This window comes from Ruditapes philippinarum, unplaced genomic scaffold, assembly GCF_026571515.1.
Source record: "Ruditapes philippinarum isolate M1 unplaced genomic scaffold, ASM2657151v2 ctg4455_1_1_1_1, whole genome shotgun sequence".
In the NCBI taxonomy this organism is placed as follows: Eukaryota; Metazoa; Mollusca; class Bivalvia; order Venerida; family Veneridae; genus Ruditapes; species Ruditapes philippinarum.
In genome coordinates, this window is record NW_026866981.1 from 242,942 (window position 1) to 257,427 (window position 14,486).

At 32.9% G+C, this 14,486-nt stretch overlaps 2 protein-coding genes across 3 annotated transcripts; both read left to right on the top strand.

Annotated features, from left to right (window-relative positions):
• Positions 1-597: 597 nt before the first annotated feature.
• On the top strand, positions 598-5,136 carry LOC132734402 (aspartate, glycine, lysine and serine-rich protein-like). The gene is made up of 3 exons (XM_060721141.1): positions 598-1,053; positions 1,303-1,593; positions 1,808-5,136. The coding sequence occupies exons 1-3, from the start codon at positions 603-605 to the stop codon at positions 2,473-2,475; spliced, it is 1,410 nt and encodes a 469-aa protein (XP_060577124.1). The 5' UTR covers positions 598-602; the 3' UTR covers positions 2,476-5,136.
• Positions 5,137-8,019: 2,883 nt separating this feature from the next.
• LOC132734392 (uncharacterized) lies at positions 8,020-10,801 on the top strand. Of its 2 annotated transcripts, XM_060721126.1 has the most exons (4): positions 8,020-8,334; positions 8,377-8,499; positions 8,750-9,085; positions 9,304-10,801. In XM_060721126.1, exons 1-4 carry the CDS (start codon positions 8,046-8,048, stop codon positions 10,008-10,010), a joined length of 1,455 nt encoding a protein of 484 aa, XP_060577109.1. In that variant the 5' UTR covers positions 8,020-8,045; the 3' UTR covers positions 10,011-10,801. The 2 variants fall into 2 exon arrangements, with proteins under 2 accessions (XP_060577109.1, XP_060577107.1); XM_060721124.1 differs by having other exon boundaries at positions 8,020-8,499.
• The last annotated feature ends 3,685 nt before the right edge of the window (positions 10,802-14,486 follow it).

Here is a 14,486-nt window from a genome sequence, read left to right on the forward strand (position 1 = left end):
ACAATCATGAATATATGCTTGAATTAAATAAAAAAAAAATAGAATGATCTAAATATTGCTGATGGCTCACTTACAAGCCACTAACTAATTTTGCTCTAAACCAAATAATCATGTCACTTGCGCAGACGACCAGTCGTAATCTGTCACCATCTACCACAATTACAAGTAATCAAAACGCTCATGTTACATAGACTTCCGGGTAATATACCTGCAGTTACCCGCCATTGCATAATGGCGGCATACACATTTTTTGGTATAAAAACACGGAGAATTTCATTTCGGTCATTACTACTCTGGATTTATCCAGTTGTAAGTATTCGATTCATTTCTTACATTTTTTGAGTGAATTAGATATCGCCAAGCAGTTTTATTTAATATAATTTATATAATCAGTATATTTTCTCAACTGAACATATTTTGTGTCGCAAAAAGAAATACATAGAGCAAACCTAATCATATCAAACTTTTTATAAATTATTTTTGCTTTGCATGACAATTTTATTAAACAGTTTTCAGAGAGAGAAAAATCAGTGAAAATGCGCAACAATCTCTGTAACTCTTTTCTTTTTTATATTGCATCTTTCGTTTGCCTTTCAGGAATTATGAATATATTTATAACAACTTTCGTATTGGCTGTGGCCACACTGGCCCAGGCAGACGATAGATTTAACAATTTCAACAACTTCAACAATTTCAACAACTTTAACGATTTTAACAACAACAACAACGGTTTCGGACATGGCTCAGGATTAGGATGGGGATCTGGTATTCAATCTTCTAGATGGGGTTCTGTTGGTGGTTTGACTGGTGGATGGGGCGATGATTATCATACCGGAAGCAGCTGGGGACACGGTGGTGGACATGGTGGTATTTCCAAAGGATATGGTGGCATTTCCCATGGATACGGAGGCATTTCCGATGGATACGGAGGCATGTCCCATGGATACGGAGGCATGTCCCATGGATTTGGGGGCATGTCTAAAGGATATGGCAGTGGTGGATATGGTGATAGTTATGGATTAGGCTACGGTGGTGGATATGGCAAACATATGAGTGAGTATAGTTCTTCCATAGTTGAATCAATATTCTTATCGAATAAATCTACACACTTAAAGAATAATGTTTAACTGTTTCAGATTTCAAATTCAAATATAGGTTAAGGGTAAATTGAATTGAAATAAAAGATACTGTTGTTCTTTTTTTTTGAAAATGAAAAATTAAATAAAAGAATTTCACAATGCTATAGATACAGCTGTTGACACTTTTATTTCATATTCTTTCATTATCTTATATCTATTTCAGTAAAACCCATTATCCCTGTGCCTGTTGTTCCAGTCGTTAAGGTACCAAAACCTAGGCCAGTTATTCCAGTTGTCCCTGTTGTCAAAGTCCCAAAGCCTAGGCCAGTTATCCCAGTTGTGCCAGTTGTCAAGGTACCCAAACCTAAGCCAGTCATCCCTGTGGTTCCAGTAGTTAAAGTACCAAAACCCAAGCCAGTGATCCCCGTCGTGCCTGTAATGAAGGTTCCTCTACCAAAACCAGTCATCCCAGTTGTTCCAGTTATGAAAGTACCAGTTATGCCAATGAAAAAGGGTGAGTGGCATCTTGAGTTTGATTTAACGAATACTCGTTGTTTGTAACGAACGATTGAACTTTTTCTATTTATAAATACTAGTATACAGTACATGTATTCATAAGAATTCTTTTCTGAAGTTTTAAAACCTAAAAACATATGTTTGAAATTCTATAGCAATCAAAAGTTCTTAAGAATACAAAATTCTCATCAAAACACTCTAATTGTTTATAGGTTATGGCGGCTACAAGGGTGGATTTGGTGGAATAGGAGGTGGATATGGTGGAATAAGTGGTGGATTTGGTGGAATAGGAGGTGGATACGGTGGAATTAATGGTGGATTCGGTGGAATTAGTGGTGGATTTGGAGGTATCGTTGGTGGATTTGGAGATGACGATTTCTTCGATGATGATGATTTTTACGGTTTCCATGGTAGAATCGGTGGCGGATCACGTGGTTTTGGAAGTTCGCTTGGAGCAGGAGCAATGTACAGCGGTGCAGGAGCTTCTCTAGGAGGTGCTGGGCATTTTGGAGGATATGATTCTTTCGGAGGAGGTCAGCAGTATCATGGTATCGGGTCATCCGTTGGCGGTGTAGGCTTTCCTACAGGCGGCTCACAATCTTTCGGTCATGGCGGTGTAGGCTTTTCTACAGGCGGCTCACAATCTTTCGGTCATGGCGGTGTAGGCTTTTCTACAGGCGGCTCACAATCTTTCGGTCATTTTGGACATAATGACAACAATGGATGGAACAACAACAACGGATGGGGTAATAACAACGGATGGGGCAATAACAACGGATGGGGCAACAACAACGGATGGGGCAATAACAACGGATGGGGCAATAACAATGGTTGGAACGACAATTCATGGAGCACCGGCTCCTCAGTTCGTCACCATTAATGGTAATGTCTAATACATGAACATGTTAAAATATTTTCTGTCAGACATGGCTACTGTAGTCTTCATAAAGACATATTGTTTCAATAATATTAGCTGGGAATGGGTTTGGATAGAAATTAACTTCATTGATAAAGCTTAACAGTTATGTGATATCGATTAAAGTTATGTTTATTACTTTTAGTGGAGCATGATGTGTATATTGATAAGTCTCAGTTTTGTATAATTAAATAGTAAGTCTGATAACAATAAACAGGAATTTTATCTGATTTTTAATGACTGTATCTCATTTAACTTCATTTATCATTATTTATATATACACATGTAATCTCAATGATAGAACTTTTGAAAAATAAAATTGAAAGTCGTCTGAAAATTAAGTGATTTTTTTTTCTAAACAGAGATTTATTTACAAAATGTGCATAGTTAAAGATGGTCAATCTAACAGATTCGCTAAATAGAAATATTTTCATTCATTACTCTAAAAGCAGATTTACTTTCTATTTACTAATTATTTTCTAATCTAATTTCAAGAGGCAATTATGCAACAGTTAAACGTGGTCTAACAAGGTTTCTGTACACGCATTTTGGGGATTTGTCTGGTTAGGAAAGGAAACGACATTTCAAGGGCTTTCTGTGAAACGGTTTTAACTAATATGACATAAAGAAGAAGTTATATTGAATTAGCATTAAGCCCTTTTAGTGTTCATATTGATAATATATAGATTGTCCATCTTTAACCGATTATAATAGCTTGCCTGATGACAACATCCAGTCTACATGTTAGTGTATTCAGACAAAAATTTGGCTACCTTGTTATTAGCAATTTAATATCGAAATTTCTATTATTATTCTATAATTAACTATTGTAATTATACAAGCTAATTATATGCAAGTCAATTGTTATATACAATTATAAAGAATTAAACACTCTGGAACTAATTTGGATACTTTTATAAATGTGATTTGTCGTAAGCAACATACATTACAGAATAACTGAATATAGTATCACAGTCTTTTTAAAAATAAATTTCTATGAAAAGCGTTATTCTCATTGAAGTTAAATCATTATCTTTTTCGTTCGTGATTTTTCTTTCTTTTAAAGATATATTATGTCCAAATTATCATATTTCGTCAGAGTTATGGATTTCATAAAACCTTTGTTAACTTTTATTTTCATTCAAAACTTTATAACATGTTACTAACAACATGATACCATGTAAGATAAAAGCACTATACATCAGCCAGTGTATAGTGAACTTAGTTTATTCATGTTGTTAAAGAACATATAAACAAACAGAGTGATTCTATGGTAAATGACACAAAATTTCGGTAACATTTCTACGTTTTCTCTTTGATTAAATATTTTTAAAAAATTGATAAGTCATAGAGTATTTGTTTAAAGAATGGACGTAATATATCTTTGATGTTGTAGGAAGATAAAAATTCGAGAGATTTTTTTTATTTTCATGTGCATCCGTCTAGCATACACCATAAACATTAACTTTCTATGAAATCATTCAAATAATGAATTACCTAAAATGACCTGAAATTATTTTTCATATTTTGGTTTTCATGGCTAACGTTTTAATGTTTCTATTGGAAAGTAGCGAAATATTTAATTAATAAGAGAATATAGGCAGAAATAGTGATTGGTTTGCTCAAACCAACCTGCATTATTAAATCAAACTTCTTAATTTTTGATAATATCTGAAACAAAATCATTTTTAAATGGTCGAATACATTCTATATCTTTCAAATATATGAATTGTTTATCTTGCTGAATATCATTTAATTTATTTATTTCTATGAATGTGATGGTGTTAAGAGCATATTGTTATTTTAATGCACATTTATACAATGTACTTTGTTAGTATCATACACTAATGTAGTTTGTCATATATTTTCGAATGAAATCCAACATTAGTTATTTTATGAGGCTTGAATATTGTTCACGTAAAATGAATGTCTTATGTATATGAGGATAGAGAATGTTAGCCGGTGTATACCAGCCGGGGTATACCAGACGGTGCATACCAGCCGGTGTATACTAGCCGGGGTATACCAGCGTTTTTTGAACATGCTATGTATGAAGATAGCTTGCCACGTGTGTGTAACATGCTTTTTGCGGTATTAAAAAATTAAAAAACGGTGCAAAGGTGTTGTGGAATAATTGTTGTTTTTTCATTATTTTATCGTAAATTTTCTTGACAAACAAGCAGTTTTCATTTCGTTAAAACTATTGCATGCTCTTTTTAATAGCAAGAGCTCAGAGATTTCGGCATTAAATTTTTACAAAATATTTTTCATCAAAACTAAGTTTTGCTTTTAATTTATCTAACAAACAAAGTCGTTTTAGAGAATTTGATAAAAATACAATATTTATTTAGCAGTATGACATTTATAAAACCTTTTTGAAGTAAAGCATATTTCACACACGTTGCACTGGCACAAAGTGCAGCCACGCAGAATGTTGTACTCAATCTCCCAGACTATCTATGAATTATTTGGTTGTTTCATTTAGAAACTTTTCGTTTTTTCGAGCAATTATTTGTTTGCAATTTGATTTTGTTGTATTTATGTTTCTATTTATAGATGTTCTGGGACATGCACTTATTCTGTAAATGATGTAAATAAGAATAAATAAAAACAGGAAATTTAAAACGTTTATGTTGTTGTAATTTCTATTTCTCACAACTACAGTATTTGAGCCGCGCCATGACAAAACCAACATAATGGGTTTGCGACCAGCATGGATCCAGACCAGCCTGCGCATCCGCGCAGTCTGATCAGGATCCATGCTGTTCGCTAACAGACCCTATAACAAGTAAAGAAACTGATTGCGAACAGCATGGATCCTGATCAAACTGCGCAGGCTCGTCTGGATCCATGCTGGTCGGAAACCCATTATGTTGGTTTTGTCATGGCGCGGCTCATTTTCATTCCTTGAATGACATCAAATCGAAGGAGACTGACAAGGGAGTTTTGCTACATTCGCTTTATTATCAATACACTTAATTTATAACATTAAACATTCATATGCTTATAACTACCAATTCAGCATAGTACCCATATTCAATAAATAAAACCAACACTATTAAACATGTAAGATAAAAGCATGTGTGCATTTGCCTTAAAAACACGCAATTTTCTAGGTATTTACCTTGGAAACCAAAATTTTAAATTCATTTTTAAATGTCGTGAGTAGTGCGAGTGCGCGATCAATTCACTTTTTCCCACCAATCAAGCATTAATAAGTTGATATAATGTGATACTGATATAACAAGTATTAAAATAATGTTTCCTGAAAAAAATCTTAAAACTTTCTTCCCATTTTAATTTTTTTTTTTTTTTTTTTTTTTTTGTGGGGGGGGGGGGGGCGGGTATTGTTTGAATAAGTATTTCTTTCCAGACTTTGTATAATTACTTGAAACTTTTTTTCTTTTATATTACCAAATATGTATACCCTTGCCCATACCCTTTTATACTAATAAAACATGGTTGCATAAACCAATTCACGTAACACTGACCCGAGAACTTCATATTAATTTTTTTTATTAGTTTGTCACATCGTATTAATTTCCTAAAATACTCGATATACGAAGAAGATCGCCTTAAGTCTTTATTTTGACACATTGAATAACACTAATATCTAGTGACATATATATGATAAAAACTACCACAAAGTCAAGTTACATGATCCATATAGAACGATAAATAATCATTAAATTGTTTGCAAATCATTGAATTTATCCGGTAAACAATTTTGAAGAAAGTTTTGGCTAAAATTGTTTTATAGACTATGTATATGAATTTGATATAGTATCGACTTTTGTTCTATGAAAATTAACGTTCAAAATTTTGAAGAAATACAGCGTTTCAATTGGATGACAAAGTTGGACAAACTATTAACTATTCAAACTTACCACATTGTGATAAGCTATTTGTATGTGTTAGTGTTCATCCGTGCTGTTCTACAGAAATTAGAAACTTCGACGGGAGCGATAGCGACAGGAGAAGTTGACCAGCTACGGATGAATACTAACATATTTAGTGTCCAACATTATTTGTCATCCAATGAAAACGCTGTATTTCTGACAAAAATCAGTGCGTAAATTTTCATAGAAGAACAAAAGTCGATACTATATCGAATTCCGTTCATAGTCGACTTCTATTTTTCATAGTACTTTATAGAACGGCATAGTGACGTAATAAAGTGAGTGATTATGAGGCCTAATAAAGTTTGACACTAAATATGTAAGTATTCATCCGGAGCTGTTCTACAGAAATTAGAAACTTCTCCTTTCGCTATCGCTCCCGTCGAAGTTTCTAATTTATGTAGAACAGCACGGATGAATACTAACACATACAAATAGCTTATCACAATGTGGTAGGTTTGAATAGTTAACCAGAAATTCGTTCTCTCATCCTTTTCGCGCCATTTTCGTTTTTTTTTTCTTCTAATTTACCTGTAATTGTCAATTAAATTGGTAGATTGCATAAATGCAAATGAAGTCATAATTATGCACCTGTCAAAATGCGTTTTTATTAAAACATCGCCGACAGCAAGCGTGTTGCTCATGGTCGATACTTGTATAACTCAGAAGAAATTTATTTGCATAACACTATTTTATTTACCATGAATAAGTATTAAATATATTTATGTTTCATTTATGAATCGATGATAGTGATATATCAGTGTCCGGGCTACTTTCTTTTTTTAACTTTAAATCTGGGGACAATGCAGAGGATTGCATAGGAAATTTACCAAGAGTATCGCACTGATGTGCTGTGCCGATGCATGTTTCGTTTTGGCACGGGTGATAATTCAACTCGCAATGCAGGAGCATTTAACAATTGCTAAAATTACCAGATTATGGATGCAGTGCTTGGCCCTTGATAATCTGAAAGTCTGTACCCGATTTTCCAAGATAAGGGAGTCCAAGTGCATAATCATATGTTGTTAATAGACATCTAATAATCACTGGGTTTCAAGATAGAGGGGGGGCAATTTCTTTTATACAGAATTTCTTTTATACAGAAGAACAAGAAGATCAATTTTACCGATTTAGTGGGTTCCACTGTAACGAACGCCTGCCAGTCGTAATCTGTCACCGTCTACCCCAATTACAAGTAATCAAAACGCTCATGTTACATAGACTTCCGGGTAATATACCTGCAGTTACCCGCCATTGCATAATGGCGGCATACACATTTTTTGGTATAAAAAGACGGAGAGTTTTATCTCAATCATTACTACTCTGGATTGATCCAGTTGTAAGTATTCGATTCATTTCTTTCATTTTTTGAGTGAATTAAATATCGCCAAGCAATTTTATTTAATATAATTTATATTATCAGTATATTTTCTCAACTTAACATATTTTGTCGCAAAAAGAAATACATAGAGCAAATCTAATTATATCAAACTTTTTATAAATAATTTTTGCTTTGAATGACATTTTTTTTAAACAGTTTTTAGATAGAAAAAATTCAGTGAAAACGCGCAACAATCTCTGTAACTCTTTTTTTTTCTTTTTGATATTGCATTTTTCGTTTGCCTTTCAGAAAAAATGAATATATTTATAACAACTTTCGTATTGGCTGTGGCCACACTGGCCCAGGCAGACGATGGATTCAACAATTTCAATAACTTCAACAATTTTAACAACTTCAACGATTTTAACAACAACAACAACAACGGTTTCGGACATGGCTCAGGATTAGGATGGGGATCTGGTATTCAATCTTCCAGATGGGGTTCTGTTGGTGGTTTGACTGGTGGATGGGGCGATGATTATCATACCGGAAGCAGCTGGGGACACGGTGGTGGATATGGTGGTATTTCCAAAGGATATGGTGGTATTTCCCATGGATACGGAGGCATGTCCCATGGATACGGAGGCATGTCCCATGGATACGGAGGCATGTCCCATGGATTTGGGGGCATGTCTAAAGGATATGGCAGTAGTGGATATGGTGATAGCTATGGATTAGGCTACGGTGGTGGATATGGCAAACATATGAGTGAGTATAGTTCTTCCATAGTTGTCTCCATATTCAAATCGAATAAATCTACACACTAAAAGAATAATGTTAAAATGTTTCGGATCTCAAATTCAAATATAGGTTCAGGGTAAATTGAATTGAAATAAAAGATACTGTTGTTGTTCTTATTTTTTTTTCTTTTGAAAATAAAGTAAAAGAATTTCAAAATGTTATAGATGTATCTGTTGACACTTTTTCATATTTTTTCATTGTCTGATATCTATTTCAGTAAAACCCATTATCCCCGTGCCTGTTGTTCCAGTCGTTAAGGTACCCAAACCTAGGCCAGTTATTCCAGTTGTCCCTGTTGTCAAAGTCCCAAAGCCTAGGCCAGTTATCCCAGTTGTGCCAGTTGTCAAGGTACACAAACCTAAGCCAGTCATCCCTGTGGTTCCAGTAGTTAAAGTACCACAACCAAGACCTGTCATCCCTGTGGTTCCTGTCGTAAAAGTACCTAAGCCCAAGCCAGTGATCCCCGTCGTCCCTGTAATGAAGGTTCCTCTACCAAAGCCAGTCATCCCAGTTGTTCCAGTTATGAAAGTACCAGTTATGCCAATGAAAAAGGGTAAGTGGCATCTTGAGTTTGATTTTACGAATACTCGTTGTTTGTACTCGTTGTTTGTATCGAATGATTAAGCTTTAAATATTTATAAATACTATAATACTTGTATACATTTTTGTTCTTTTAAAGTTTTAAAACCTAAAAAACATAAGTTTGAAATTCTGAAGCAATCAAAAGTTCTTAAGAATACAAAATTCATATCAAAACACTCTATTTGGAAGGTTATGGCGGCTACAAGGGTGGATACGGTGGAATAGGTGGTGGATATGGCGTAATAAGTGGTGGATACGGTGGAATTAGTGGTGGATTCGGTGGAATTAGTGGTGGTGGTTTTGGAGGTATTGTTAGTGGATTTGGAGATGACGATTTCTTCGATGATGAGGATTTTTACGGTTTCCATGGTAGAATCGGTGGCGGATCACGTGGTTTTGGAAGTTCGCTTGGAGCAGGACCAATGTACAGCGGTGCAGGAGCTTCTCTAGGAGGTGCTGGCCATTTTGGAGGATATGATTCTTTTGGAGGAGGTCAGCAGTATCATGGTATCTGGTCATCCGTTGGCGGTGTAGGCTTTTCTACAGGCGGCTCACAATCTTTCGGTCATGGCGGTGTAGGCTTTTCTACAGGCGGCTCACAATCTTTCGGTCATGGCGGTGTAGGCTTTTCTACAGGCGGCTCACAATCTTTCGGTCATGGCGGTGTAGGCTTTTCTACAGGCGGCTCACAATCTTTCGGTCATTTTGGACATAATGACAACGGATGGAACAACAATGGATGGAACAACAACAACGGATGGGGTAATAACAACGGATGGGGCAATAACAACGGATGGGGCAACAACAACGGATGGGGCAATAACAACGGATGGGGCAATAACAATGGTTGGAACGACAATTCATGGAGCACCGGCTCCTTAGTTCGTCACCATTAATGGTAATTTCCTAATACATGAACATATTAAAATATTTTCTGTCAGACATGGCTACCGTAGTCTTCATAAAGACATATTGTTTCAATAATATTAGCTGGGAATGGGTTTGGATAGAAATTAACTTCATTGATAAAAGCTTAACAGTCTTGTGATATCGATTAAAGTAAGGTTTATTACTTTTAGTGGAGCATGATGTGTATATTGATAAGTCTCAGTTTTGTTTAATTAAATAGTAAGTCTGATAACAATAAACAGGAATTTTATCTGATTTTTAATGACTGTATCTCATTTAACTTCATTTATCATTATTTATATATACACATGTAATCTCAATGATAGAACTTTTGAAAAATGAAATGAAAGTCGTCTGAAAATTAAGTTAGTTATCTAAACAGAGATTTATTTACAAAATGTGCATAGTTAAAGATGGTCAATCTGACAGATTCGCTATTTACAATTATTTTCATTCATTACTCTAGTTACTTTCTATTTACTTATCATTTTCTGAAGTAAATTCAAGAGGCAATAATGTAACAGTTAAACAAGGTCCACCAAGGTTTCTGTACAAAAATTTAGGGGAAATGTCTGATTAGGAAAGAAAACTATATTTCAAGGGATTTCTGCGAAACGGTTGTAACTGATATGACATAAAGAAGTTATATTAAATTCGCATCAAGCCCTTGTAGTATTCATATTGATATTATATAGATTGTCCATCTTTAACCTTTCGAACATTAATGATAGCCATAGCTGATGACAGTAATATATAAAGTCAAGTTTACATGTTATAGTGTATATAGCTATTTATTAGAATATCGAAATTTCTTCAACTATTATAATTATATAATTATATATATGCTAATTATATATGCAAGTCAATTTTTTTATACAATTATAAACAAATAAACACTCAGGAACTAATTTGCATACTCTTATTATTCAGAATATATTAATGTGTTTTTTGTTTTAATAAAAAATAATGGTGTTTTTTTTCCAATAAAATTCTATCAAAAGCGTTATTCTCATTGAAGTTAAATCGTTATCTTTTTCTATTGTGGTTTTTCTTTTTTTTTAAAGATATATTATGTCCAAATTATCATATTTCGTCAGAGTTATGGATTTCATAAAACCTTTGTTAATCTTTATTCTATAACCATGTTACTAACAACATGATACCATGTAAGATAAAAGCACTATACATCAGGCAGTGTGTAGTGAACTTAGTTTATTCATGTTGTTAAAGAACATATAAACAAACAGAGTGATTCTTTTGTAAATGACACAAAATTTCGGTAACATGTCTACGTTTTCTCTTTGATTTAAATATTTAAAAATATTATAAGTCAGTATTTGTTTAAAGAATGGACGTAATATATCTTTGATGTTGTAGGAAGATAAAAGATTAAGAGAATTTTTTTTTATTTTTATGTGTCATCCCTCTAGCATACACCATAAACATTAACTTTCTATGAAATCATTCAAATAATGAATTACCTAAAATGACCTGAAATTATTTTTGTTTTTACATAACGCCTGTAAATATAGAGAAGAAATTTGGAAACGATATTACATTTATGATTAGTATTGACTTTTAAGCATAACATTCTTATTTTCATATTTTAGTTTTCATGGCTAACGTTTTAGTGTTTCTATTGGAAAGTAGCGAATTATTTAAATAAGAGAATATAGGCAGAAACCAACCTGCATTATTAAATCAAACTTCTTCATTTTTGATAATATCTGAAACAAAATCATTTTTAAATGGTCGAATACATTCTATATCTTTCAAATATATGAATTGTTTATTTTGCTGGATATCATTTAATTTATTTATTTCTATGAATGTGATGGTGTTAAGGGCATATTGTTATTTTAATGCACATTTATACAATGTACTTTGTTAGTATCATAAAATAATGTAGTTTGTCATATATTTTCGAATGAAATCCAACATTAGTTATTTTATAAGGCTTGAATATTGTTCACGTAAAATGAATGTCATATGTATATGAGGATAGAGAATGTTAGCCGGTGTATACCAGCCGGGGTATACCAGACGGTGCATACCAGCCGGTGTATACTAGCCGGGGTATACCAGCGTTTTTGGAACATGCTATGTATGACGATAGCTTGCCACGTGTGTGTAACATGCTTCTTTGCGGTATTAAAAAAAACAGTTCAAAAGGTGTTATGAAATAATTGTTGTATTTTTCATTATTGAATCGTAAATTTTCGTAACAATAAAGCAGTTTTCATTTCCTTATACAACTATTGCATGTTCTTTTAAAAGCAAGAGCTAAGAGATTTCGGCGTTAAATTTTTACAAACTATTTTTGTTATCAAAAATGCAGATTTCCTTTTAATCTATCTAACAAAAAAGTCGTTTAAGAGAATTTGATAAAAATACAATATTTATTTAGCAGTATGACATTTATGAAACCTTTTTGTAGTAAAGCATATTTCACACACGTTGCACTGGCACAAAGTGCAACAAATCAGAATGTTGCACTCAATCTCCCAGACTATCTATGAATTATTTGGTTGTTTCATTTAGAAACTTTTCGTCTTTTATTTTCGAGCAATTATTTTTGCGATTTGATTTTGTTGTATTTATGTTTCTATTTATAGATGTTCTGGGACATGCACTTATTCTGTAAATGATGTAAATAAGAATAAATAAAAAAAGGAAATCCAAGACGTTTATGTTGTTGTAATTTCTATTTCAGACAAGTACAGTATTTTCATTGCTTGAATGACATCAAATCGAAGGAGTTTTGCTACATTGGCTTTATTATCTATACACTCAATTTATAACATTTAAATTTCATATGCTTATAACTATCAATTCAGCAAGGTACCCATATTAAAGTAAATAAAACCAACACTATACATGAATATAAAGATGAAAAAATATGTGCATACGTAATGAAATTAACTAAAGCATTGAAACCAGGCACTTTTCTAGAAGCAATATTATGGTATTTACCGTGTAGCCAAAATATTTTAATTCATTTTTGTTTTGAGAAAAGTGCGAGTGTGCGATCAATTAAACTTTTTCCACTAGTAAAGCTTGATATAATGTGAAACTTTCCTGAAAGAAATCTTAAATTTTTCATCCCACTTCAGTATTTTTTTGAAAATATTGTTGGTATTATTAATTGGTCCTTTCGCATTATGCCCATAATACAGTCGACTTTCTTTTATATTATAAATTCATTAATTATAGACTATATGTGATGATGGCACTTTTATTATATAAATATAAAAATAAACAAATCAGAAAAAACATTGTTTTCAACAGTATACTAGTACTAGCACGTGTAATGAAATGTTCTGTTAAGACAAACTTATTTTGAACTTTTGACAGCATGAAAGAAGAGGGCATTTTTCTTCACATTTACATACAAATGAGAGACTGTATTAAAATACATACAAAAATGTACCAATTTTTGCACAATATAAGTATTATCAAATCGGTATACCATCGCCCTTCCTCTTTTATACTAATAAAATATGGTTGCATAAACCAATTCTCGTAACACTGACCTGTACTTCATGCCCGAGAACTTCATATTAAAATTTTTATTAGTTTGTCACATAGTATAAATTTCCTAAAATACTCGATATACGAGTAAGATCGCCTTAAGTCTTTATTTTGACACATTAAATAACACATATCTATTGACATATATATGATTAAAATACCACAAAGTCAAGTTACAAAATCCATATATAGAACGATAAATAATCATACATTTTTTGCAAATCATTGAAATTATCACGTAAAATCTTTGGAAGAAAGTTTTGGCTAAAATTTTTCTATAGACTATGTACATGAATTTGATATAGTATCGACTTTTGTTCTATGAAAATTAACGTACACAATTTTGAAGAAATACAGCGTTTCAATTGGTTGACAAAGTTGGACACTAAATAATGAAATAGCTTATCACAATGTGGTAGGTTTGAATAGTTAATAGATATCAGTATACCAAAAATTCGTTCTCTCATCATTTTCGCGCCATTTTTCGTTTGTTTTTTTTCTTCTAATTTACCTGTAATTGTTAATGAAATTGGTAGATTGCATAAATGCAAATGAAGTCATACGCACCTGTCAAAATGCGTTTTTATTACATCGCCAACAGCAAGCGTGTTGCCCATGGTCGATACTTGTATAACTCAGAAGAAATTTATTTGCATAACACTATTTTATTTACCATGAATAAGTATAAAATATATTTATATTTCACTTATGAATTGATGATTGTGATATATCAGTGTTCGGGCAATTTTAATTTTTTAACTTCTGATCGGGGGCAATGCAGAGGATTGCATAGGGAATTTACCAAGATTTTACCTTTCGTTCTGCCGCACTGATGATGTGCCGTTCAACTATTTAACAATTTCTAAAATTAACAGACTATCAACGCAGTGCTGGGCCCATGATCTGAAAGTCAGTACCCGCTTTTCCGAGAT

Coding starts and splice junctions, on each gene's coding strand:
- LOC132734402 (XM_060721141.1), top strand. CDS start 603: ATGAATATATTTATAACAACTTTCGTATTGGCTGTGGCCACACTGGCC. Junction 1,054..1,302: donor TGGATATGGCAAACATATGA/GTGAGTATAGTT, acceptor TATCTATTTCAG/TAAAACCCATTATCCCTGTG. Junction 1,594..1,807: donor AGTTATGCCAATGAAAAAGG/GTGAGTGGCATC, acceptor AATTGTTTATAG/GTTATGGCGGCTACAAGGGT.
- LOC132734392 (XM_060721124.1), top strand. CDS start 8,046: ATGAATATATTTATAACAACTTTCGTATTGGCTGTGGCCACACTGGCC. Junction 8,500..8,749: donor TGGATATGGCAAACATATGA/GTGAGTATAGTT, acceptor TATCTATTTCAG/TAAAACCCATTATCCCCGTG. Junction 9,086..9,303: donor AGTTATGCCAATGAAAAAGG/GTAAGTGGCATC, acceptor TCTATTTGGAAG/GTTATGGCGGCTACAAGGGT.